Raw genomic sequence first — 25509 nt, forward strand, 5'->3', positions numbered from 1 at the left:
AAGCAAGCAGAGCTGATTGCCTTAATTAAAAGTCCAGCATTGAGAGAAAAAAACAGAAAACCAGAAGTTGACTAGTTTTACCACCATGTTTCCTCCCTGAAATGGAGATAAAGCACATCTAAAACTTTCTAACAAATGGCCCACTACCCATGCAAAAGCTTTTCAGGTAGTTGGACATCAAACAGGAGACCCACCCAGCAGCAATCAGCTTTGCTAAGCACCCCTTTGAGAGCAGCTCTTCAGGGAGGGCCAGCTGAGCCATAAAACCTGCTGGGGATGAATGACATCAATGCAATTTACTGTCTTCCCTGAAATAAAGACCTCGGCTGCATAAGGATATTATTTAAGAGACAACTAAACTCTTCTAGAGTGACAATAACTAAATAATAGGTTACATTGCACATATTGGTGTATACAACTAATTCAGGATAATTAACAGAAACAAATGACAGAACAAGCTCTCCTTTTTTTCCCAAAACCATTTTATTAAAATTACTTACAAATTCGTATTTAGAAAATATCATAGGTGAATTTAATTAAAATTCAGACGTGGCTCAAATAAAATCATAAAAACATAAAAGAAGGTGCAATAATATCATAATCTACCAAAAGAAATAAAATAATGCCTCAAAAGAGGGATTAAATGAGATATGCAGAAGCTTCTCCTTTTCTGGTTTAACAGCCACCACACAAACACAAATATCAAGATCCTCAGCAGGTGGAATCAGTGTAGCTCCATTAAAATCAATAAAAATATGCTGATTTATGTCATATGAGGATCTGGAGCATAACTTAGCAGAAATTCCAAATGTCATGAAAAAGTAATGTCTACAACTTCATTTTAATACTAAAGTAGCTTATTCATTGCCTTTGTCAGAAAGTATCCCTACTCCCATTTTTCTCTTGTGGGATGGGCCAGAATTAAGTTTATACGTTTTTACTGTTACAAAGGCTTCTGAAAACCTTGACTATGAAAATAAGTGTTAAGGACAGTCTACTTAAATGATAGTGCCAAAGTATGTAAAATGGCAGGGCAATAAACCTCTGAACACACTTTTGAAAGTTTCCGTTTCTTTAGCAAGCAAAGGATGCCCCATAAAAACATAGCAGAGATTTAGCTTTGTAGTGTCCTTAGTTAAACTAAGAGATGATTGATTTTCCAAATCTAAATTGACTCATAACAGCTGAAATATTCTCCCAAGGCAGCAGTAACATTCCCCCATAAAAAACATGGAAAACTAAATACTTTGGCTTTGTCAAAGTATTACTGCAAAGACAACAGAACAGAAGAACCAAACTTGGGTTCATTGCTCTTCTATTAAATGCAGTTGTTTTTGTAAAGTAAGCTGGAAATAACAATCAGTTCTGAAAGACAGAACTGTGTCAACGTATAAAACTGTGTGGAAATTATCTTACAAAAGAAAAAAGTGGAACCAAATGAAAGTGTTTAAAATACCCAAGTGCATATCAGCTTAAAGACTTCAGGTTATATGTCTGAGGCTTTTTAATCAGCTTTCTCATCATTTTTCTGTGGAATACATTTGTTGGTTTGTTGATTCTTGCTCTCTGAGTTCCTGCTAAGAAAACAAAGGAAGCAGTTAGGAAAACAGTATGATGAAACCATTACCACTCTTAATTGTTTGTTGGTTTTTTGTTGTTTTTTCTTTTTTTTAACATTATGCTGTTTAAGCAGTTGATCCAATAACAAAAAACATCAAAAACTATAAAATATGTTCTGGACTTCCTGTTCTCACACTGCTAGGTCTCCAATGTATCTAACTTTGGCATTGGAATCATACTTGGCTGCTCTTTTTCTGAGCAAGCATCAAAGTCTTTCTAGCTTTCCTGCAGTGACAGCAGAATAGAAGTAAACACACTGCTCTATCTGCCAAAAATCTCTACTACATTTCCCTGAACAAATCTGGGCCGAAGTCTAAAATACAACCAGTGCTTGTGGAAGATAAAGCTAGGATTATTTGGGTTTCTGCACATAACTGGATCTCACAGAGAAGCCACAGAAGGGCCAAAGACAGTTGTGATTATCTCCAGAAATACTTATGAAGGCTGTATGAAATATGTGACTGCAGTTCAGAAAACAAGTACTTTGTAAACCCAAATGAAAACCTTTTGCCTTTATGCTTCGCATTTATTTGCAGGCAAAGACCCTGTGGCCAGTTCCTAATCCTTTTGCTGTCATACCAATGTATTTATTTCTTTTTCTAATATAAACCTTTTAAATGAAATTAATCAGAAACCTTTAACCTCCAAAAGCTATAGATCAGTTCAAACAGCAGTTTCATATGCACAGGCAAGGTCAACTGAATTTAGCCGAAAGGTAACAGGAAAGATGCTGGAGAAGGAATTATGGGAATGGGAAGAAAGGAGTGGCTTAACTTAAAGATTTCCTTAATGTTGCTGTACGCTCCCAAGCTACAGAAATGACTATGTATAGCACAACACTAATTAGCACTGATTATGTCCTTAACTATGGGTGGCTTTGGCTGTACCAAGCATTACCGAATTGTGAAATCCACAAGCTAGTGAAAAAGCTAATAACCAAACCTTTATGTTTGGCTATCGGGTGCTCTAGTTAGGAGACAGTGTTTCCTTCTTTCTTCGATAAGATGAGTGAGGAGGGGAGAAACCTCAGGGTGGGCATGGGCAGGGACAGAGTGTGGAGGCGAGATGCTGAATATGCAGTTTCCTTCCTCCTCTCTCTCTGCACACTTGGGCTGGAGCCTGGCCCTACCATTTTCCAGTGAGTTATAGATGCAAATTAGATAATCACAAGCATCTCAGATAGACTTAGCATGCTATTGGACTCTCTCATAATAGCAGAATGGCAGAGACGCACTCAGACTTGTCACCAACAGAAGTATCACTGCCATGACTAACTGGCAAACAACATTTTTACTTCTAAGGACTGGTTTTGGGGTGCAATCCCTACCCCAGCCCTGGATTTCCAGTGTAGAACTGTAGAACCAACTCCTGACTTTTAAGTCTCCTGACCACTCATCTTAAATGCTGAAGTATTTGGACCTTGTGCATATCTCATGTTTAAGTTAGAGCTACTTTTTAGATTTTTTTTTTCCCCAATGTCAATGTACATGCTAGATACTGTCTTAATTTTTTCCCCATTAATATCAATTTTTGAAATATTGTGCTACGTTTGCTTCCTGAGTGCTGTGGGAATCAATATCTAATTACACTTTTCTCTCTCCCATTGACTTACATATCAAATGAATTAAACTATTTTTTAAAACTTGCAGTAGCTGGTAAGAACGTAAGACTGCAGGTAATACTGCAACTGTTTTGACCTACAAGCACAGACAGTAGTTGATTTGAATAAAACTACTAAGTAAAATCAATTATCGTTCCCAACCCTTCCTCTATAGCCACAGAAACAGTTGACTTCACACAACTGATGAGGCAGGAATCATTAGTAATGGGAATAGGAAACAGGAACAGGCATTAGGGAGTCAAGGGAGGACGTAACTGCTAGAAACATGAAAGAAAAAAGTGAATTCATCCCACAACTCACTTTCATCCTACCTAAAAATATCTAAAAGATAATGATACCTTAATTAGTATTCATGCTGGTACTGAACAGTTTAAAGACTGATTCCTTGAGGGCTGTGGTAAGTTCATCAGCCTTTTTTTGTGACCTCTAAACTTCATTCAAACATGGTATAACCACCTCACATACCAATGTGTTCTTGTTAGAAGGATTTAGTGTTGCATCTCAGTGTTCCTTGCCTTTGAAAAATTTCTGTCCAAAATGCAAAAAGCAAATGCTTGTAGCAAAGCAAGATGAGAAAAAGAACACTGTGAACACCTGTCACTGGTATTCAGATGGCTTTATCTGCTTCTGACTGACGAAATACAATAAACTTACCTTTCCTGCAGACGTTGTAGCAATCCGTTTCAGTTACAAAGTTATTGGCATTTCCACCACAGCCAGTATATTTGAACTCCTTACATGATTTAGTCTTGACATCGTAGTAATAGCGACTGACAGAAGAAGAACACAATCCTTCATCCTTTGGGCTATAGCATAACAAGGGACCAGCTTGAAAAAAAAAAAGAAAAAAAAAAGAAAAGAAAGGCAAATAAAAAGAGAAAGACAAGTTACAGAAATGCAATCTCTATGCCTGGCTTCTTAAAATTTACCCTGGAATAAATTTTGTATTTAAACACCTCTTGTTCCCAGTGAACCAACATGACCATTACTGATGACTTTAGAGACTACTAATTTAGAGACTTACTTATTCCTGTAAGCTATGAATTTTAGAAAAAACAGACAACCCCAGAAAACTGGATTACTATCTCACAAATTAAATCCATCAGTTTTCCCCATTTGTGGTGTTCTGCATACAACAGCAGAGATATTTACATATTCTGGACATAAGTCTTATTCTGTATATACAGAAACAGCAGTGAACTACCGCTGTAAAGGAAAAGGGGCACTGTTTTGTTTATCCTTGCCACAATTTTGCAAGCAAATCCTGCCTGCTTGCAGCATAAAGTACAAAGCAACCACTTTCCTCACAAGAATCATGTTTCATTTTGGCTTAACAAAGTTTTACTTTTCTTGCGGGAGACCCTTTATCAATTCATTGGATGTGCAACAGAGAAATTAAAAACAGTTCAGCATTCACCTAAGAAAATGCTGACAATCTGACATCAACCTAAAGTAACTGTCTCACTAATAAAGCTTAGGCAGTGACAGCTTTTATAATTCTGGTAGATCTCTCTTCTTCAGATATCCTATCTTGCACTGGACATTAACCTGGTGTTTATGACAACACTTTTCTATAGTCACTCATTTATAATTACTACATCTCTTCTTTAAAATTAGTGTGGAGAGAGTGTGAACAGTCAGGTCAGGCAAAAAACTTTAATCAGTTGAGCTGGCAAGTGCAGAAAACCCAAGCCATTTAATAAATACCATCTCTCAGGCCTGAATTTTAGAAAGGCAATTCTGCTTTCCAGTAGGATATCACTGCCTTGAACGTGACTGCCACTAGTCTCATACATCCGCCTCAAGACAGATCTTAAACCTTATTTCCCTTCAGACTACACGCATCCAGCTCTCTAGAAGTCAAGAGATGGATTGGATATAGCTGTAGGAATATTTAAGGTCATAATATTAAAACATAATAAAACAACGTTTCATTCTTTCAGTAACAGACAGTTGAGACAAGTGACACATGTAAGTCTGTAGACATTATAAATGTCTGCTTCACAGAAGACGTCAAAAATACCACTGTATGGGTATCCAGAGGAAAATATAAAACAAAATATAATCTTCATATCACTTTTGAACCATCTACTTTATTAAAAATTTGGAACAACCATTACTTTTCTCTGGCAAACAGTGGTCCACGCAAGACTGCAAATCCCTGAAGTTGTTGCCATTTCCATAACAGCCACCATAGATGAACTCCTCACACCTCATCGAGCTCAAGTTAAAGGCATATCTTTTTAGATGACTCCTGCAAGGTCCTCCATCGGCCTCCATCCGGCATAATTTGGGCACTTCTGCAACAAGAATAATTTTGCCTTCTGTAAAATTAATTCTACATGCTCACATATTGTTCAGCCTGGAGAAGAGAAGGCTCCGAGGAGACCTTACAGCAACCTTCCAGTACCTGAAGGGGCGACAGGAAAGCTGGGGAGGGACTGTTTACAAAGGCTTGTAGTGATAGGACTAGGGGCAATGGGTTTAAACTGGAGAGGGGTAGATTTAAGATTAGACGTAAGGAGGAATTTCTTCACCATGAGAGTGGTGAGGCCCTGGCACAGGTTGCCCAGGGAAGCTGTGGCTGCCCCATCCCTGGGGGTGTTCAAGGCCAGGCTGGATGGGCCTTGGGCAGCCTGATCTAGTGGGAGGTGTCCCTGCCCATGGCAGTGGGGCTGGAACTGGATGATCTTTATGGTCCCTTCCAACCCCAAACTATTCTATGATTCTGTATTGAAACAGTAGACAAAACACTGCCGCTCCAGTCGCAGTCAAGTCCCAGCTTGTCCCACTACTACTTACATTCTTTAGTAAAGATAGATAAGACTTACACCAGGAATCTGATGCGTTAATTAGAAACGAGGTATAATGTTAATTTGCATTTAAAGTACTAATAGTTAAATTCCATGGATAACTTGCTCCGGTTTCCCTGTGTAAAATTGCCATCAAGAAGAAGTGGCACCGCGCAGGGGGACACAAGACGGGGCGGGAGGGTCGCGTCCCCGAGCAACGCAGCCGCCGCACGCCCCCGCGTCCCTCCAGCATCCCGCGGGATGCGGGGAGCTCCCGGGGAGCTGCGGGAGCCAGCGCCCGGACTCACTCTTGATGGTCCAGCAGCTCTTCTCGCAGTCGTCGAGGGTGAGGAAGTTGTTGGCGTTGCCGTGGCAGCCGCCGTAGGTGAACTCCTGGCAGCTCTGTGTGTAGCGGTCGTAGTACCAGCGCGGCACCAGGGCGCGGCAGGGGCCGTCGTCGGGGGGCAACAAGCAGGCGTGCTCCTTCTCTGTGGGAGACACCGGCGGCGGGGGGTGGAATCATAGAATAACTAGGTTGGAAAAGAGTCCAACCATTCCTATTAAACACTAAACCATGCCCCTCAGCACCTCGTCCACCCGTGCCTTAAACACCTCCAGGGAAGGTGAATCAACCACCTCCCTGGGCAGCCTCTGCCAGTGCCCAATGACCCTTTCCATGAAAAATTTTTTCCTGATATCAAGCCTAAACCTCCCCTGGTGCAGCTTGAGGCCATTCCCTCTTGTCCTGTCCCCTGTCACTTGGGAGAAGAGGCCAGCACCCTCCTCTCCACAACCTCCTTTGAGGTAGTTGTAGAGAGCAATAAGGTCTCCCCTCAGCCTCCTCTTCTCCAGGCTAAACAACCCCAGCTCTCTCAGCCGCTCCTCGTAAGGCTTGTTCTCCAGCCCCTTCACCAGCTTTGTTGCTCTTCTCTGGACTCGCTCCAGAGCCTCAACATCCTTCTTGTGGTGAGGGGCCCAGAACTGAACACAGGATTCGAGGAGCGATCTCACCAGTGCTGAATACAGAGGGAGAATAACCTCCCTGGACCTGCTGGTCACGCAGTTTCTGATACAAGCCAAGATGCCATTGGCCTTCTTGGCCACCTGGGCACACTGCTGGCTCTTGTTCAGTCACTGTCAACCAGCACCCCAGCAGGCCCCGTCTGCTCCGAGCGGCCGCTCCTACCTGTCAGGGGGCGCGGGGCCAGCGCGGCGCAGGCGAGCGGCAGCAGCAGCAGCGGGAGGCGGCGCCCGGTGCCCATGGCGAGGTCCCGGCGGCGAGCGGCGGCACCCAGCACCGCGGCGGCGCTTTATATGCTCGAGGCGGCTTGGCCGGGCCGCCTCCCTCCCTCGCGGTGGGAGGGGAAGGGCTGAATCAGCGGGGCGGCGGGTGTCGCCGTGCCCCTCGAGGCCTGGCGGGGCGATGCTCCCGCAGCGCTTCCCGGGAAGGACCGGGAGGGGTGGCTTAGCCCGGGTCCTCGCCCCGCAGGAGCCCCCGGGGGATCCCGATCCGGCCGGGACGAGCTCGGCCAGCGGGCTCGGAACCCCGGGGAGATCGCCGAACGCCCGCGCGGACAGCTGGAGACCGTAACGCCGGCGAACTCGAGAAAAGAGGCTCTGTCAGCGGGCTTGGGCCCCTGGGAAACCCAGCGGGTGAATGGAAGAAAGCTCTGGCTAGTTTAGAGAGCTGGACTTCAGAAAATACCACGGGCCCCTCGCCGCGAGAACGATGTTGAGGCTCTGGAGCGAGTCCAGAGAAGAGCAACGAAGCTGGTGAAGGGGCTGGAGAACAAGGAGGAGTGGCTGAGGGAGCTGGAGTTGTTTAGCCTGGAGAAGAAGAGGCTGAGGGGAGACCTTATTGCTTTCTACAACTACCTGAAAGGAGGTTGTGGAGAGCAGGGAGCTGGCCTCCTCTCCCAGGTGACGGGGGACAGGACAAGAGGGAATGGCCTCAAGCTCTGCCAGCGGAGGTTCAGACTGGACATCAGGAAAAAATTTTTCGCAGAAAGGGCACTGGCAGAGGCTGCCCAGGGAGGTGGTTGAGTCACTTTCCCTGGAGATGTTTAAAAGACGGGTAGATGAGGTGCTCAGGAACATGGTTTAGTGGCAGATAGGGATGGTTGGACTTGATGATCCAAGAGGTCTTTTCCAACCTGGTGATTCTATGATTCTTTCACTTCTCTTTTTCAGTAGATTTTAACCCTGCCAGTGTGTTCTGAGTGAGCAGCAAGCAGCCTACTTTCCCTCTCTAATCTACTAGAGCCGTTACATTAATTAGATTTAATACAGTAAAAGATATGAGTGGCTGCAAATTAGGCGTGCTCTCTATAGACAACAATAAGATAATCTGATCTCCTGTTTTTCTTCTCTGCTTCCTTTAAGGCAACCGTGCTGGGTCTCGGTCCTTCGGGAAAGCACTGCCTTTCAGTACAAGGCCCTGGAATTCTGTGGCCTGTAGGGAAGAAGCCACAGTCTGGGCAGGCTGTAAGAAGGAGGAACATTAGAGCACCCTGATTATTTCAGAAACTGGCTTTCTTTCCATGGCTTCTCTGCTTCTCTTATCTCATGGAGTATTACAACCTAGTTTTCTGACATAATTTTATATTTCATAAAGGCAAGAAAGAAAGGCATTTTTTCCAAAATTCAACCCCCAGCCCACTTAGGTAGCTTCTGGGAGGATATGAATGGCACCTCTCCCTCCTTTTTCAGCAGTCTTCCTTTTATCAGACTGTCCAGTGGCCAAAGAATAAATGGGTATTTTAGTGACATCCCCCTCCAAAACACTGATACAGTTTAATGCATCACCATGGAACACATCTGCCATGGTTTAGAATCTTTATAGCTGCAATTGCTAGTATCAAGTGTCCTCATTTTTAAGGAGTTTGTTAAGCTTATTTAACACAGTAACTATAATAAAGTTCAGGTCTCTCTGGAAGGGAAAAACTCCTACCAAAAAACCAACATACATTTTCAATTTCCAGAGAAAATCAATAAGCCATCTTTCTAATATTAGGAAACTCTCAAGTGATTTTAATATGACTAGACTTAAGTTTTCACTGGATTTGTTGGAATTGCAAAGAAACTCATTGAAATAACTCTTTAAACACAATGACATGCTGACATGCAAATACTTTTTTCCATATTTTCCGTTTCCTCTGTACACACACATACAAATCAAAGTTTGAATGAGACTCACCTATCCATCAATTCTGCAGCACAGTGCAGTATTTATTCAGCAGCTCCTTTGCTGTAACAGCAAAGAAGTTAACTTGGATTAGGTAAGGATCCGTCAAAATATATAAACTAGTGTAAAAGTTAACATAGCAAGTGGTAGAAAGCCCTTTACCCACTGCAATCGGCAGAGTTACTCATGTCAAACGGCTTAATGCAGGCTTTCCAGCACAGAGTTATCAGCACCCAGCTGCAACTGTCCTTCCCACCTTAACTGTGCGAATTGCATGCCAGAAACCACCCTCAGCTCACTCCTGCCTCCATACCAGCCACCACCACACCACCTGCTCTCTGCCTCAATGTTGCTGCTCCCACCAACAGCCCTGGCTCTCCTGGGACCCTGGCTGGCAGCTCCTTGCACCTGTTTTGACTGGACCAGGGACCAGCAGCTGCCGAGACTTGGGGTTGCAGCTGCCAGTGCACATTACAGGAGAACAGAAATTGCATACCAACAGCTGGGAAGGGAGGGTGGATAACAGCCAGAAGGAGGGGAAGAGATCTTAGTGAACTCGCTAAAATAAAACAAATACAAAGCCCAAGAGCACTATAGGAGTGGCACTGGAGAAGAAAGACATAGATCTTGCATAGCATAAGCAGCCACTTACATCTGGTGAGTGGAGAGAGCAGGAGAAATGAGTGTCTTTAAGGGAAAAAAACAGAGGTGGAAAGAGGGAGCAGCAACTGATGAAGGGGCTGGAGAACAAGGAGGAGCGGCTGGAGAACAAGGAGGAGCGGCACTTGATAGAGGCCTATCAAGTGCTAGATGACTGAAGGTCTCATACAGTCCCATTCTAATCTCTGCATCCAGGCTTGCAGCTCTCTTCAGTGTAATAGCTGGAGGATTCTGACTCCACTGGTGGTATTATAGGAAAGGGATCAGAGATGCTAGGTGCTGTGCAAACAGGCATGGAGGGTCCGCCATGTTCCAAAGGGGATGGAACCCTGTTGGAATTTAGACCTCAAAAGTATTTGCAACCACAGGACAATGGCCTAGTTCATTCTTGTGTTTTCTGAATCCATTGTTTTGCTTACAGAGGGCGCCTCATCCCCAACACCCATCATAATTCTGTGACTCCAGAGAAGCTTCGTCCAGGCCAGGCACAATATCCCTTTCCTAAGAGGTGCTGTTCTGCTTTGCAGAAATACCTACCAGCAGGAGTTGCTCTATCTGCCATCGACAACCCGGCTGCCTGCTGGGACACTTGCCCCGAGAGCCATTCCATCCCCTTTCTGTGCTTTAGTCCAGTGCATTCATAGTTACAATGCATTAGGGTTGAGGAACGGTCCTGTACAACCCACTGTTGCTGCCAGGCAGAGCGCAGGGACGCTGGGGGCACAGGCAAGCGATAATCCTTACGAGGGACAGGAGAAGCGGAACGAGGTGACCGGGGAAGAAAGACCTCACCGCTGGGCCAAAACACCCGGCTGGGCTCTCCGCGTTCGCCCAGCGCCGGCGAAGAGGGATTGGAGGGGGAGGCCGGCACGGGCGGGTGGCTTTGGCCCCGAGCGGGGTGTCCGGACCCCGACGGCACGGACCGCGGCGTCCCCAAAAGAACCGGGGCTGCCCGGGGCGGCTGCTCCCGCTGCCCCGCCGCCCGCTCTAATCCGGTTAGGGGGGATTAGCGCTGCGGTTTAAAGGCCGGGGCGGCACGGGGAAGGGGCGCCGGGCGCCCGGGAGAGGAAGCGGCGAGCAGCGCGGTGCGAGTGCGCCCGGGGGCGGGCAGGGGGCGGCCGAGCCACCGCCCGGGGGCTCCGGCCCCGCGCCGACCGCCCGCAGCCCGCAGCCCTCCCTCCGCGCCTCGGCGGCGGACACCATGCCGGCCATCAACATCGAGGACCTGAGCGAGAAGGACAAACTGAAAATGCAAGTGGAGCAGCTCCGGAAAGAAGTGAAGCTGGAGAGGCAGCCGGTGAGCCGGAGCGGGGGCCCGGGGCTGCCCCGGAGCCGTCCTGGACGGGACGGGGAGCGGGGCGGGAGCCGCGACAGCCCCGGCTCTTCGGGGACACCGCGGTTTGCGTCGTCGGGGGCAGGGACCGGGGACGGCGCTGGCGACCGGAGCGCCGGTGGCCGTGGAGCGAGGGGGTCGGGGCCGCCGGCTGCGGGGGCTCCGCTGCGCTCTGCACCGTGCGGGTTCCCGGAGCGCAGTGCCAGCGCCAGGCCGCGTCGCCTGGCGAGGGAGGAGCGCGTCCCGCTCAGCTCCCCTCCTCTGAGAGCGCTGGGAGCCGCCAGTGCCCGGGGCTGTGCGGGGGCAGCCCCGCTGCTCGCTCCGCGCTGCCCGTCGGGGACGCTGGTTGTGCCTTTCCACAGAGGAAGCGGTTTCCAGTGAAATACTTGTATTTTTGCACTTTTTCTATAGATGAAAGGGATGCAGAACTGACCTAGCTCCACGATACAACTAATAGTATTTTTATTTTTTTCATTTTGCATGCTGGCAGAAGCAAACTACATCTAAGCAAACATTTCTAATTGAGACTGAATGTACATTTATATTGGGGATTCATTGGCATTACTCATGCTAATGACACTGCAGGTCTAGGTGTTTGGGCTAGAAATAAGAAAGCCACAGTTATGTTTTAACTGTCAAGTATCAGCGATTGTAGATGTTATGGTATAGTATAAAGTTCCAGCGGTACTGAAGGCTCCACATCCAGGTAGTACAGGTATTTATGTCACCCCTCAGAGAGTTCCCAAGCAACTGAAATATACTCTGAATGTACAAATTTTTATTTTCATAATAATTACTACTGTAAATTAGTGTATAAATATTTGCAATAAGACAAAAGTCTGACCACTTTCGGTAAATGAATATTTTCAAGTCACCAGTAGTAAAGCACAGACAACATTTTCAGTTTTATCAGTGCATAGTAACAGAAGTTTCACTGCGTGAATGAAATCTGTGCTGTAGTTGTCACAATCTCCTGGTATTTGTATAGGTGTTACAGGGACAGGGAAATGCAGAAGCCACACTTCTGTTGTCAGTAAAACTAAAAACTTAAAGCCAAAGTTTTCTTGATTCCTTCCTATACCTTTATAGCACAAAGAAGAGATATCCTTTTGAATGATTTTTTAATGAATAAAAATGTCTGAATGTGTATTTAAGTAGACAATTTTTTCTTATATATGAAAGAGATCCTGATAGTGCTGACTGAAGTAAAATAATTGACAGTCCTGCATATACTTTGGAGCACATCTATACTATGGCATAGGGTGCCCCAATTTGAATGAACAAGTTTGCAAGGCACAGAAGAGCAAGGCGTATGTAATGGGATTTGCAGATCCAAATTCTTATCTGCTGTAAGGCAGCTAGAGGTAGTTAGACCTTCTTTAACAGGGAATTAACTTTGAGTTCTTTCTGATGTCTTAAATCTTAGTTTTGCACAGATCGTGCTCTGTTGGTCTGTGATACAGCAGGTGAATTCATTGGTTCTCATCATAATTTTACCTATGGAGTAAAAAATGATTAACAAAGAAGGCAAGGGGCCTTAAATCAGAAATACTAGTCATCTAGTGGCCTAGCCAACAGCTGGTTCCTGCTGCTGACTCTGCACCATTGTGCCTCCACAGGGATTGCAGGCAGGAAGGGAGGAGGTGGGGACAGAGCCAGGAGCGTGTCCTCAGACATGTCAGGTATTTGAGCACCTAAAGACAGTTTCTGCTGACACAGGCAAAGGAAACAGATCTGCGTGGACAAAGATCCTCTTGAGCTGGAGAGATTTACTTGCACATTCTCAGGCTTCACAGACCCTGTTACTACAACTGCTGCATGTGCTCCTGTCTCAGCGAACACAAACTAAATCCATTTCTTCTTCAAAAGGGGGTTCTGTGCAGGCTTACCTACATCAGTGCTAGTTTGCTATGAATGTCATGCAAAGCATCATGTGTATTGTATTCTCTCAAAACACAACAGGTTGTTTTATTTATCAATTGTTCAAAATAGCCCCATGTAACCTGTAAGTAAATTGCCTTTCCCAGTCAGATCTTTATTCCCATTCAAGACACATGGTTGCTATTGTAGAACTGCAAGGTGAGAATTTGTATTAGTGCTGAAAAATCATAACTTAATGTTTTGTTTGGGGAAAAAAAGGAAAGTCATAAACACTTCAAAATGAATTGAAAGTTACTGATCTTGAACCCATTGACCATTTAGTTGCACTGATGCTGAGGGAGAGTGTGATCTGCAGCTTAATAAAACTATATTGGCTAATTTAAAAATAAAAGCAAGTTTAACTGTGCAGCAATAACCATTCTCAGTGGTGTATACATTCCTAGTAACAGTTGCGTGTTTCTGTGAATATCAGGCCGTGAAAAAGTGGAAGGAAGCTGAGTCTGCAGATGCGTAGTGCTGGCTCTGTGGTGAGATCTTTTGCGACCTTCCAATACTTGAAGGAGGCTCACAAGAAAGGTGGGCAGGGACTGTTTACAAAAGCTTGTAGTGATAGGACTAGGGGCAATGGGTTTAAACTGGAGAGGGGTAGCTTTAAGATTAGACGTAAGGAGGAATTTCTTCACCATGAGAGTGGTGAGGCCCTGGCACAGGTTGACCATGGAAGCTGTGGCTGCCCCGTCCCTGGAGGTATTCAAGGTCAGGTTGGATGGAGCCTTCAGCAGCCTGGTCTGGTGGGAGGTGTCCCTGCCCATGGCAGGGTGGGTGGAACTGGATGATCTTTACGGTCCCTTCCAACCCAAACTATTCTATGATTCTTTGATTTAATGTGAAGGCAACTAAGAGAGAGAAGGATGCGATTCCACTGCTTTGCTGTCCCGACTGGCACAGTTTGCTCTGGTCATAACACAGCCGCTTCTCTGTTCCTTCACCCCAGGTGTCCAAGTGCTCCGAAGAGATCAAGAACTACATCGAGGAGCGGTCGGGCGAGGACCCGCTGGTGAAGGGGGTTCCCGAGGACAAGAACCCCTTCAAGGAGAAGGGAGGCTGCGTCATCGCTTAGGAAAACGAACACAGGAGCAGACGCTCTTCTCGCACCCGTAGGGAGTCACTAGCGTGTCCCCACCGCCGCCGGCCCTTGTCGAACGAGCACAGGAGCGGATTTCTCTCGTCTGTTTGTTTGTTTGGTTTGGGGTTTTATTTTGTTTTCCTTCCAGAAATAAAAAAAGCAACCCGAGCGCAGCCGAGCCCCGGGCAGGGCCGGCTGTCCCCGCTGCCTCCCCCGCGGCCGGGACGGCTCCCGCCGCGCCCGCTTGCCGGTCGCTTCATGGCTGTTCGTTGTCATTAAAGAATAACCTTCCCTGTAACCCGAGAGCCTGCTTGCTGCGGGGCAGACGAGGGCCGGGCCGGGCGGCGCGTCGGCCGATAAAGCCGGAGCGGAGCGGAGCGGAGCGGGGGAGGCGATGGCGAGCGCGGTTCTGCGCGGCGGGCGGTGCTGGGGCCGGGCGGCCGAGGGGCGGCGGGGACTGGGCTGCTCCGCGCAGCTCCTCGACCTGCGGGCGGCCCTGCGCAAGGTACCGCGGGCGCGGGGCGCGGGCACCGGGCCCCAGGAACGGCTCGGGAAGGGGCGGATGACGAGAGCTTCCCCGAAGCGAAGCCGCGTGCGGGATTCGGGGCTCCCCCCTGCGGGATGCGGGACTCCCCCCCCCCTGCGGGATGCCGGGCTCTCCCCGTGCGGGATGTGGGGCTCCTCCCCTGTGGAATGCGGGACTTCCCCCCTCTGCGGGATGCGGGTTTACCCCCCGACACACACACCCTGTGAGGGATGCGGAGCTCTCCCCGTGCGGGATGCGGTCCCGCCGCCCTGCCCGCGGCTGCCAAGGCCAAGGTTAGGGTCAGCTCGTGTGCGCAGAGCGCAAGAAAAGGCAGGACGGAGGCGTTTTTGCCGCTGCGCTAATTTTAGAAGGGCAGTCACGGGACGTTCCTGTAAAAGCGCGTCGCAAACCCAGAGGGAAGGAGGCGCTTCTGGTAGGGTCAGGTGCGAGTTGAACGCCAAAGTGGCAGCCTGCGGCGGGGGAACTGGGGAACTCGTCCAAGGGTGAGGTCGATGCCACCTGTAAGGGCTGTGGTTTAACCAAGCACATCTGCCAAAGTCGGGGAATTCACGGTTTGGAGGTAGGAAACCCTAGTGGGCTTGAGGCTAGCACTGCGTGAGACACCTTTAAACCGCGGCCTGAGGAGAACAGCGCTCAGGTTTGGTACCTGCTGCAAGGAGTATTTTTTTTTAAACAGCATTATCACGGCAGCTGAGTACCAACAAGCAGAGTGTATGCTCAGAGGTAGGCATCACGCAGGGTAAGGATTCGTCCCTTGTTTAGCTGTAGGTGAGTTCACAAATCCTCAGTGGCCCTGCAGTGGTTTGCTGGAAAAAACACACGTGCTGGAGTGCCAGATATTCACATTTCTATGACTCTGGAGGTGGGCCACTGCATCTTGTATAGATACTTTTAAAAATCACTCAAGAAATCCCTATGTTTTCATGGATAAAATTAACCTTTTCCAAATTCCACCCATAAAGAAATTAAACTAAGGAACATAAACATAGTTTTAGCATTGCCCTCTATTTTACAAATGGTTATATAGCATTTATTTTAGTTTTTATCTGCTCATATAGAAAAGGAAGAAGTGACCACTTTAGGTCAAATCCAGTGCGATGTTGTTCACCTCAAAGCTTCTAGCAATCAACGTTAATTTTGACTTAAGTAAGACCTGTCCCCAATGACTTCAGATAAACTGAAAAGTGAAGTCCTTGGGAGAGAATGACCGCTCAGGATCTGTAACATGTTCTAGGTTTACCTGCAGTGTAGTTTGGGGCATTCTTTCCTCCAACTAGATCCAAATGCAACTACTAGAGAAATCACAGAAATAAGCAGTGCAGTTCCATGAGTGAGAACTGTTATTTTATTGTCTTCATTAATTTTATTTTTTAATCTATTAAATTAATATCTTTTAAATAGTCTGTAATTTTCCAATTGTTCTGAGCAGGATGAGGAAAAGACTCATAATTCCAGGGGGCTGTTTTTAGCAAGGGTATTGAAATAAGCTTGTGAGTGGTTTCCTTTACAACTTTATAGGTCACCACCCTTCCTCTTGCAAGTGGAAAACGTAACTTTTCCTTAGCTTTTTAACAATGTGTGCGGTGCAGTGGTATCCTACAGCTTGCTACAGCAATGAAATTATAATATAACTGGCTTGAAGGAAAAAACATTTAACCTACTCCGTGTGTGTGCGTATGCTTAACAGTATACATATATATAGGATATATACATGCTGTTCACTTTTCTTTTCCTCTGGCATTTGAGGCAAAAAGTTTTGGGAAGTAGAGTTGAAAAGTATTGGCATATATTTTGGTGGATTTGCATGTAACATAAATGAGTTTTCATTTTATATCCAATGGTCCCTTGGTCCTATTAAGCTGTGTTACATCTCTGTAGGTTAAAGGGGATTTTCCCTATGACAGTGAGACTCCACCAAAGAACACTGCCACCTTATTTGCCACTCTTGGCTTGCATGCCATAAGTTTATGTTTATTAATATGTATTTTTTATAAGAATTGAAGCCCCTCCATATCAGAGCATGCAGGACCTGAGTTAAATATTAACATTCACTTTAAATTTCTGGTCAAATTATTGTAAATTCTCTGTTAAAAAAAATTATAGCTCTTTATGACCTTCTGCAAAATACTGAAGGGTGGCCACTGTTGCCACTGGAGCATCTTGGAAGGAGCTGGTTTATTTGTCTTTGTAGCAAATTGTAAAAACTAGTAACAGAACAGCGAAGTAGATGGTTGCTGGTATTACAAACATATCACTTAAAAGTTAGTTTCTCACTACACTGGGAGGGAAGAAAGACACAGCTCAATCTGCAAAATACATGACCTGCACCTGCAATTTAAAAAGCGTATTTATCATGCACATGAGGTAAAAGTTTCAGGAAGGAGGCCATTAAAACTTATGACATTAGTAAGGCTTGCAGATTTTACACTGAGTGCCCTTCTGTCTATGGGAAGCAAAACATATTCCCCAATTCTGGGGTATTTGCAATAGCCTTTGCTATCTTGTGCCTGACAGAAACATTATATTAACATTTAGAGGCTGGTTCTTTTGCTGGTTTAGGTAGACACAACAATATCCTTTACTACAGCTAAGATTTTTTGGTGGTGATTAAACAGAGAGGAAATTTTCATAATTGATTTTTGTTGTTATTGGAAGGGGCAGCTGGGATATACCAGTGTTATAAGAGGACCTATTAAATACATTAACTAGTACCCTGCCAAGGGTTGCTTTTAAGTTAGTTTAGGAGTGTGGAGAGAAAAAAATAAGCTTCAGCAGAGTAGAGAAAGCTCAGTAAAAAGCTTTTTCTGATAATCAGAAAAATGTCACTTACTACACAATGAAGCATTTGTACATTAAAAATGAAGTAAAGATCATTCTAGGAGCAATGCTCTTGTTTGTCACTTAGTGTCAAACTAATGCATGTATCTGAGATCGCAGTTGCTAGTCCCAAACACTGCGTTTTTTTCCTGTCCCATATTCATGTTAGAACGAATTGCCACTGTATCTAGTCAGATTTCTCAATGAGAGCCTCCTATTAGGAGAACTGGGCCTAAGGGATATTTCTGTGGTTCAGGTCTAACTATTGCCTAATATGACTGGGTTAAGCAATAGAGTTACACACTTCTGACAGCTAAAATCATATCTTAATAAACAGTTTATGACTGAGCAAATGTCTGGGGCTTATATAGATTTTGTCATGACTGTTTAGAAAATGTAACTTTCCTTAAATCTTTCTAGGTCACGTTTGCTTGGAAATGTGCAATTAAATCTCTCCTCCTGCTCCTGTACCCTTACTAATCACAGAATCACTAGGTCAGAAAAGACCCACAGGATCGAGTGCAACCATTCCTATCAACCACTAAACCATGCCCCTGAGCACCTCAACATGAACGCAACACTTCCCAGCGAGGTGTCAGGGTGCACTGAATGCTGGTCTGCATTTCAGCTCATCTTGCTCTAGGCTTCGACTTTCTGGGAGATTTGATTTTTGTCCCCTCTCTGTTTGGACTCTGAAGGAGCATGAAAACCTACATCCAGCTCCAGTCCTAGAAGATGAAATTTAATAGGTGAATGCTGATAGATTTCACAAAGAGACTTTCAGACTTCTGCACTTGGTGTGCTTCTTGAAATTATTTGCTGCCATGCAGTCAGGCTTGTGCGTCTAGACAGCAATTGTTGTATTTTCAGTGTCCTTTAAGAACCAAAGATCCCTGGTCAATTGCACTGGTAGTACCACCTGAGCTGTGCATTCCCTCAACTAGATTTCAATGACTAGTTTTTAACTTCTCATTAAAAAATAGGAGCATTAGTTTCTCTGTAGGAACAAGTCAGGACAAACTTAGTAATTTCAAGTATTTCCAGAAATGCTATTATATCTGCAATCTGACGTTTTGTATTTGGCAGCCTTCAAAATATGCTGTATAAACTTGATGTTGTGCAAACCGGTGCGGGCAGCATACTGCGTTCCTGAAAGTTCTATAAGTGTCTGAAATTGTGAGATATGGCGATCCTAAAGAGAAGGATTGGAACTGAAGTTGCTCTTTGGTCATAGATGTTCTGCTCCCTGCCTGCACTGCATGCCAGGCCACGTGAGGAGACTGTACTCAGTGAAGGCTGAAGGACAGAAAGGTTGGAGTATGGACTGTGCTCGGCTGCACTCTTGACTGTGCCTGCTGGTGTCCTCTGGCACAGCTGCAGAACTGGCAGGATATCGTCTGCCATCAGGAGCCTTTTTTCCCCCTGTTAGCATCACCCAAACCTGCTGTGCAGAGAAGGGTGGGTTGGAGAAGTGCTGCAGTGTTTGGGAGCAGAATTGCTCTTCAAGCACTTTTGTGAGGGTTTCCCAGGAGCAGGTCCTCTCAGACCAACTGTCGCAAGTATTGTTGTTACAACTGTACAGGGGGATAAGACCAATGGTGTGTGTTGTGATTGCATTTTCAAAGGAAGAGAAGGAAATTAGAAATTCCTCTCTTCTTCTTGAGAAGAAACCAAACTTTGCTGGGAAAGCTGGTAAAGTCCAGGAGAAAAATCACAGCTTTTTCCCAGCCGCATGTACAAGAAAAAAAAAAAAAAAGAAGAGGAAAGTGGAAGGAGCTAGAGCATGCCGAATAAAAATGTTCCATGTGATGCTGGAGTAATACAATAAGCAGATCCTGTGTAAGTTTCTTGTGGTTCAGATGACCTGCTAAATCTTTACCTAGTAATTCAGTATTATGGAGTAGCAGATGTTCAATGTGGTCAGCTGGTTTTATCTATGAAGTTATCCCAAACATACTAGGTAGTAGGCTGATACAGTGATGAGCGTAGGTTAAGTGCCAACACATGTTTAAACTGGCATAAGTTGTGGGTCTGTCATGGGTCCCCATCTACAGTTCAGAATGCACAGAGCCATTCTGTGAAAATAGTCCTAGAGAATACTTTTTCCTCTTTCAGTGATGTGAGACAAAGAAAAGGTGAGAACAGTAATAAAGTTAGGATCCTAGGATCCAGTTCCTAGGACTGAGTATTTTCTGGTTTATCTAAAGGAGCCTCTTGGATGCCATCAGTAAACCATGTCATGTCCAGGATTACTTCTCTGGGAACATACAGGTGTGACATCCTAGAAGTATGACAGGACACCTTGTGGTCCTGATTTGTGAAAAAGCGCTAATGAACATTGGAAGCTCTGCTGATGGAGATAGATGTTTTAAGGGAGGAAGTCCATCAATCCAGATGAAGGGCATGCAACACTGCTTAACAAAACTAATCTCTCCAACTGTTACCCAGTTTTCAGGTTGTACTTCTGCCTAGGTACTGCATTAAGCTCTGAGCCCTGTGATGGGGAGTAACGTGTGAGTAGCAAAGACGGATAAAGTCCAGAGGCAGATGACTTTGAAGATGGATCCCCTTGTGTAATTCCATGATGTCCCAGTACCTTACAGTGGAGAGATGACCTGGAATGGTGCATGCCACAGTGAGATAAGTCATTTTATTCCTCCAGGGATGTAACCCAGAGTCAAAAGCAGGACTCAGACTGGAACATCTCAGGCTCTGGTGAGCATTACACTGTACTGCAGTTTAGCATCTCTGTGTTGGAAAGTATAAGCTTTGTGGTGGCGAGGAAGGAGTGGGGAAATCCTTCACTTGCCCAGTTCTGCATGGCTTTCACTATGGGTTACAAGTAGACAGATCTCCCAGCCTTCCTAAATGCTTTTCTGAGATTAGCACCTAAACTGACATGGCACACATTTTCTGCCGATTATATTGTAAAAGTCTGTAGTTTGTGCTCGTTCTTGCGCACCTTAGTTGAAGGTCAAGCTGACTGGGATATTCCCATGTTGTGGGAGGGAAGATTAGTGGTAAAATTAAAATTGTGAAATCATATGTTCTGGGAATTAGTGCTGTTGACAGCCTCACAGGGCACTTGGAGAAGTTCCTTCATTACCAAATACAAAGAATCATACTTCTTATGAACAGAAGTTTTAGTTGCTGTGGATGATTCTGAATCGTGTCAGTCAATAGATGGCTGATTGGAGGTGGAAAAGGGGATTTCTTTGAGCTATTTTTTCCCCCACAATGACACCATGTGCACATGTGGTTCTTCTTCAAAAAGAACTTAGGGTCTCACATGGCTTAAAACCCATGGTGTTGAGTATTGAATGAGAAATGCTGACAAATGATGGCACATTGTTTGCCCACTGTGATGCAGTAGGTACTACCATCAGGGAGCTAGCTTAAGTAAAATACCTTCTGCCTGTGCTCAGAGGAGAGAAGGTGAGACATTCTGTGGAGCTAAACACAGAACTGATTGCCTGATATCAGGAGGCTTTGCAGATGGGTTTGTATCCTTCTCTTCTGGAGAACAGGTCTCAGTATGGTAGCTGCACTTCTTGGAGTCCAGGCTGGGAAGCAATTTTGGGATCCTCCTTTTTCTGCCATAGGGCAGTTGAAGGGGTTGCGATTGGGAGTGTGCAGGGACATATTTCCTTTTTAGCATGACCCAGCAATGTGTGCTTGCAGCCCAGAAGGCCAACTGTAACCTGAGCTGCATCAAAAGAAGCATGACTAGCAGGTTGAGAGAAGTGATTCTCTCTCTCTACTCTGCCCTCGTGACACCTCACCTGGAATACTGCATTCAGTTCTGGAGCCTCCTACTTAAGAAGGACATAGACCTATTGGACCAAGTCCAGGGGAGGACCACGAAGGTGATCAGAGGGCTGGAGCACCTCTCTTGTGAAGACAAGCTGAGAAAGTTGAGGCTGTTCAGCCTGGAGAAGAGAAGTCTCTGGTGAGACTTTATAGCAGCTTTCCAGGACTTAAAGGGTGTCTACAGGAAAGCTGGAGAGAGGCTCTTTTTCAGGGAGTGCAGTGATAGCACTAGGGGTAATGGTTTTAAGCTGAAATAGGGGAGATTTAGATTAGATATTAGGAAGAAATTTTTTACTGTGAGGGTGGTGAGGAATAGGTTGCTCAGAGAAGTTGTGATTATGATTGATTCAGGGATTGGGGTTTTTGTCTCCTGAAGTAAAAAAGGTAGTGAGATCTATGGGACCAAAAGATTTGCAGTATTGAAATTTCTGAACCAATAACCAGCCTTGCTTTATGTATTATGTATGTTGTGAGGAATTGTGTTGTAGTGAAAGGACAGAAACACAATGATTTAAACAGAAGTATGTCTAGTTACTGCCAAGTGAACAGACCAGGCAAAATCGCAGGATGCTTATAAAGTGCATGCCTTTTTTCTGAAAATCAGGTTTTGTTAAAATAAATGAGGACACGTTAAGTTTCATTATATTACGATACGCTGCCAACTCTAACATTATAGGGTTTTTCCTTCTGCTATTTTTTTGTTTCCTTTGAGAAAGGGAAAATTTAATCAAGTAACAGTTTGTTCCTGTAGTTACTGATCACTGCAGTCTTTGGTACCCAGTGCTGCAGCAGACTGCATGGTTCCTTTGTTGCCTGTGGCACGGCTTAATTGAAGGCACAAAATGGAATTGTGGTGCTATAATTAATATTTTTTAATATATGGCTTCCCATTTCAGACATATATTTTCCAGAACTCGGGATTTTTTCTGGGTTTTCTCTTCTATGAGCCTACTGAATATTGGTTTTAAATCCAGTGGAGGCTTCTCTGGAAGCTAGACTCTGGCCACAGCTATGGGCAGTGGAGAAACCCAAACATTAGCCAAGCTTGTTCACCCTCGCTTTGCATTAATGAACAAAGAAGTAGTTGTATCTTAAAGATACCCAAGGCACTAGTGATGACATGTTGTCTGACCCTTTGGACCAGCTTTATAGTGCTAGAATGTTTTTTTTCCCTTATTTCTTAATGTCTTAAGTTTATATACCACTCACTGAGAAAAGGAAAACAGGAAAGCTAAACAACCTGAAACCTGTGTATATTTGCATCTAAACGTGCACACATGCACAGAACAGATTCAGGAAGGGTTATATGTTGTTGTGCCCCAAGTGCAGGACCCGGCATTTGGCCTTGTTAAACCTCATGCCATTGGACTCTGCCCAGCGGTCCAGCCTGTTCAGACCCCTTTGCAGAGCCTCCCTACCCTCCAGAAGATCAATACTTCCACCCAGCTTAGTGTCGTCCGCAAACTTGCTAAGGGTGCACTCAATGCCTTCATCCAGGTCATTGATAAAGACATTGACCAGGGCTGGACCCAGCACTGAGCCCTGGGGAACCCCACTTGTCACTGGCCTCCAGCTGGATTTCACACCATTTACCACCACTCTCTGGGCCCGGCCATCCAACTGGTTTTCCACCCAGGAGAGTGTGCGCCTGTCCAGGCCAGAGGCTGACAGTTTCTCAAGCAGAATGCTGTGAGAAACTCTGTCAAAGGCTTCTGAAGTCCAGGAAGACCACATCCACGGCCTTTCCCTCATCCAGCAGCCGAGTCACTTTGTCATAGAAGGCGATCAGGTTAGTTTGGCAAGACCTGCCTTTTGTGAACCCATGTTGACTGGGCCTGATCACCCAGTTCTCTTGCATGTGCTTCATGATAGCACTCAAGATCACCTGTTCCATGACTTTCCCTGGCACTGAGGTCAGACTGACAGGCCTGTAGTTTCCTGGGTCCTCCCTGTGACCCTTCTTGTAGAGGGGCACAACATCAGCCAGCCTCCAGTCCAGTGGGACTTCCCCAGTCTTCCAGGACTGTTGGAGATGATGGAAAGGGGTTTGGCCAGCACATCCGCCAGCTCCTTCAATACCCTAGGGTGAATCCCATCCGGCCCCATAGACTTGTGGGTGTCTAGTTGGGCTAGCAAGGCTCTGACCACCTCCTCTTGGATCATGGGAGCCTCGTTATGCTCCTCTAGCTCCTGGGTTTGTACACAGAGGGAACAACTTTCTTTACAATTAAAGACTGAGGCAAAGAAGGCATTAAGTACCTCAGCCTTTTCCTCATCCCCTGTCACTGTTGTTCCTTTTGCATCCAATAGGGACTTTATGGTCTCCCTAGTCCTCCTTTTATTATTTAACTATTTATAGAAGGATTTTTTTGTTATCTTTCACAGACTTTGCCAATCTGATTTCTAGCTGAGCCTTAGCCCTTCTGATTTTTTCTCTACACGATCTCACTTCCCTCCTGTAGTCCACCCAAGAGGCCTGACCCCTCTTCCAGAGCCCATAAACGTTTCTCTTCTTCTTGATATCACTGAAGATCTCTCTATTCAACCAAGCTGGTTTTCTCCCCTGCCAGCTTTTTTTCCGGAACATGGGGATGGCTTTCTCCTGAGCTGCTAGGATTTCCTTTTCATCATAGGCTCCTTGCCCTACAACAGCTTCCAGCTCTTCCTTCTTATTCCCCATGCTGTGTGCATTGGTGTAAATGTACTTCAGCTGAGCTGCTGAGCCTTCAGCCCTCTTAGAGGGAACAGAATTCATTCCTAATTGCCTGGTAACTGGAGTAGCTAGCTCCAGAGTGCCCGTATCTCCCTTAGCACCCCCAGGTGTGTTCTCCCCCACTTTCTGTGTGGTGATGTACTGGTGGTCCACACTAGCACACCCTCTCCGAATCACCATTGCCCCATGTCCAGGCTCGTTCCTGTCTAGCCTGGGCTTAACCCCCTCCCCCTTCACATCTAGTTTAAAGCTCAATTTATGAGTTTAGCTAGGTTTTTAGCAAGGGCTTTAGCCCCCCTAGGAGACACGTGTCCCATCCTTAGTAACAAAGCCTGGGGGTGTGTAAGTCAACCCATGATCAAAAAAGCCAAAGCCCTTCTGCTCACACCAGGCTCGGAGACAGGCATTAATCGAATTCTTCTTCCTGACTTCCAGCTCCTCTTTATTTAGCCTTGGGATGGAGCAGAATACTATTTGAGCCCCAGAGCCCTCCATCATTTTCCCAACGGCCCTGAAGTCATTCTTGATGGTTTTGGTCTTTTTGTTTACTAAATCACCATTACCAGTTTGGACTACTATCAGAGGATAGTAGTCTGTCTCGTGGACCAGGGAAGGAAGTTTTCTAGCTACCTCCTTCACGGATGCCCCCCGTAAGCAGCAGACCTCTCTGTGGAGCAGGTCCAGTCTGCAAATGGGTCCCTCCGTTCCTTTTAGGAAGGAGTCCCCTACAACAATCACCCTCCTCTTCTTCTTAATGGAGGATGTTTTTATCTTTTCTGAGGATGGTGCGGCCTAGGGAAGGATTCTAGGCTGTGGGAGCCATCATCCTCATCTTCAGGGTTGGATTCCACCTGCAGCATCTGGTACTTGTTCACCAGGGGGATCTGGGGTTTTGGTGTCTGGGTGAGGGGAGCAGGTTTCTTTCGTCTGGCAGGAACTTGCTGCCATTCCCCATCTCTTGTAACCCCAACCTTGCAGTTTGCGGGTGGATGGTGTTTGGACACACCAGCTCCAGCAGGCTGCTGAGTTAGTGAGAGGGCACTACTCCACTGGTCTATGTCCCTCTCACACTCCCTGATGGTCCTCAGCCTCTTTACCTCCTCCCTTAACTCCTCCACCATGTGAAGGAGTTCCCCCACTCAAGCAACCCTATGCAGTGCTACAGACTAGGAGAAGTCTGTCTAGAAAGCTGCCTGGAGGAGAAAGACCTGGGGGTGTTGGTTGACAGTCGACTGAACATGAGCCAGTGGTGCGCCCAGGTGGCCATGAAGGCCAATGGCATCTTGGCTTGTATCAGAAACGGTTTGACCAGCAGGTCCAGGGAGGTTATTCTCCCTCCGTACTTGGCACTGGTGAGACTGCTCCTCGAATCCTGTGTTCAGTTCTGGGCCCCTCACCACAAGAA

At 46.0% G+C, this 25509-nt stretch overlaps 3 protein-coding genes across 4 annotated transcripts in view; 2 read left to right on the forward strand and 1 right to left on the reverse strand.

Annotated features, from left to right (window-relative positions):
* Positions 1-461: 461 nt before the first annotated feature.
* Positions 462-7328, reverse strand: TFPI2 (tissue factor pathway inhibitor 2). 2 transcript variants are annotated; one of them, XM_069859641.1, is made up of 5 exons: positions 7220-7328; positions 6342-6521; positions 5362-5541; positions 3896-4069; positions 462-1574 (listed from the first exon to the last, which is right to left on the reverse strand). In XM_069859641.1, the coding sequence occupies exons 1-5, from the start codon at positions 7293-7295 to the stop codon at positions 1468-1470; spliced, it is 717 nt and encodes a 238-aa protein (XP_069715742.1). In that variant the 5' UTR covers positions 7296-7328; the 3' UTR covers positions 462-1467. The 2 variants fall into 2 exon arrangements, with proteins under 2 accessions (XP_069715742.1, XP_069715741.1); XM_069859640.1 differs by having other exon boundaries at positions 462-1577.
* A 3462-nt stretch (positions 7329-10790) lies between these two features.
* LOC138721989 (guanine nucleotide-binding protein G(I)/G(S)/G(O) subunit gamma-11) lies at positions 10791-14515 on the forward strand. The gene is made up of 2 exons (XM_069859646.1): positions 10791-11174; positions 14086-14515. Exons 1-2 carry the CDS (start codon positions 11079-11081, stop codon positions 14209-14211), a joined length of 222 nt encoding a protein of 73 aa, XP_069715747.1. The 5' UTR covers positions 10791-11078; the 3' UTR covers positions 14212-14515.
* Positions 14516-14611: 96 nt separating this feature from the next.
* Positions 14612-25509, forward strand: part of LOC138721987 (probable acyl-CoA dehydrogenase 6) — a 91315-nt gene continuing 80417 nt past the window's right edge. Inside the window, exon 1 of the mRNA XM_069859642.1 lies at positions 14612-14722. Coding sequence (XP_069715743.1) covers positions 14612-14722 — 111 coding nt within the window. The remainder of the gene's footprint in view (positions 14723-25509) is intronic.

Source organism: Phaenicophaeus curvirostris, chromosome 6 (genome assembly GCF_032191515.1).
Source record: "Phaenicophaeus curvirostris isolate KB17595 chromosome 6, BPBGC_Pcur_1.0, whole genome shotgun sequence".
Lineage (NCBI taxonomy): Eukaryota > Metazoa > Chordata > Aves > Cuculiformes > Cuculidae > Phaenicophaeus > Phaenicophaeus curvirostris.

Bases quoted from the DNA above. Each gene is read 5' to 3' on its own strand.
- LOC138721989 (XM_069859646.1), top strand. From the start codon at position 11,079: ATGCCGGCCATCAACATCGAGGACCTGAGCGAGAAGGACAAACTGAAA. The intron at 11,175-14,085 runs GTGAGCCGGAGC...CCTTCACCCCAG, and splicing joins TGAAGCTGGAGAGGCAGCCG to GTGTCCAAGTGCTCCGAAGA.
- TFPI2 (XM_069859640.1), bottom strand. From the start codon at position 7,295: ATGGGCACCGGGCGCCGCCTCCCGCTGCTGCTGCTGCCGCTCGCCTGC. The intron at 5,542-6,341 runs GTGAGTCCGGGC...TTCTTGTTGCAG, and splicing joins GAGCTGCTGGACCATCAAGA to AAGTGCCCAAATTATGCCGG. The intron at 1,578-3,895 runs GTAAGTTTATTG...TTGTTTTCTTAG, and splicing joins CTACAACGTCTGCAGGAAAG to CAGGAACTCAGAGAGCAAGA.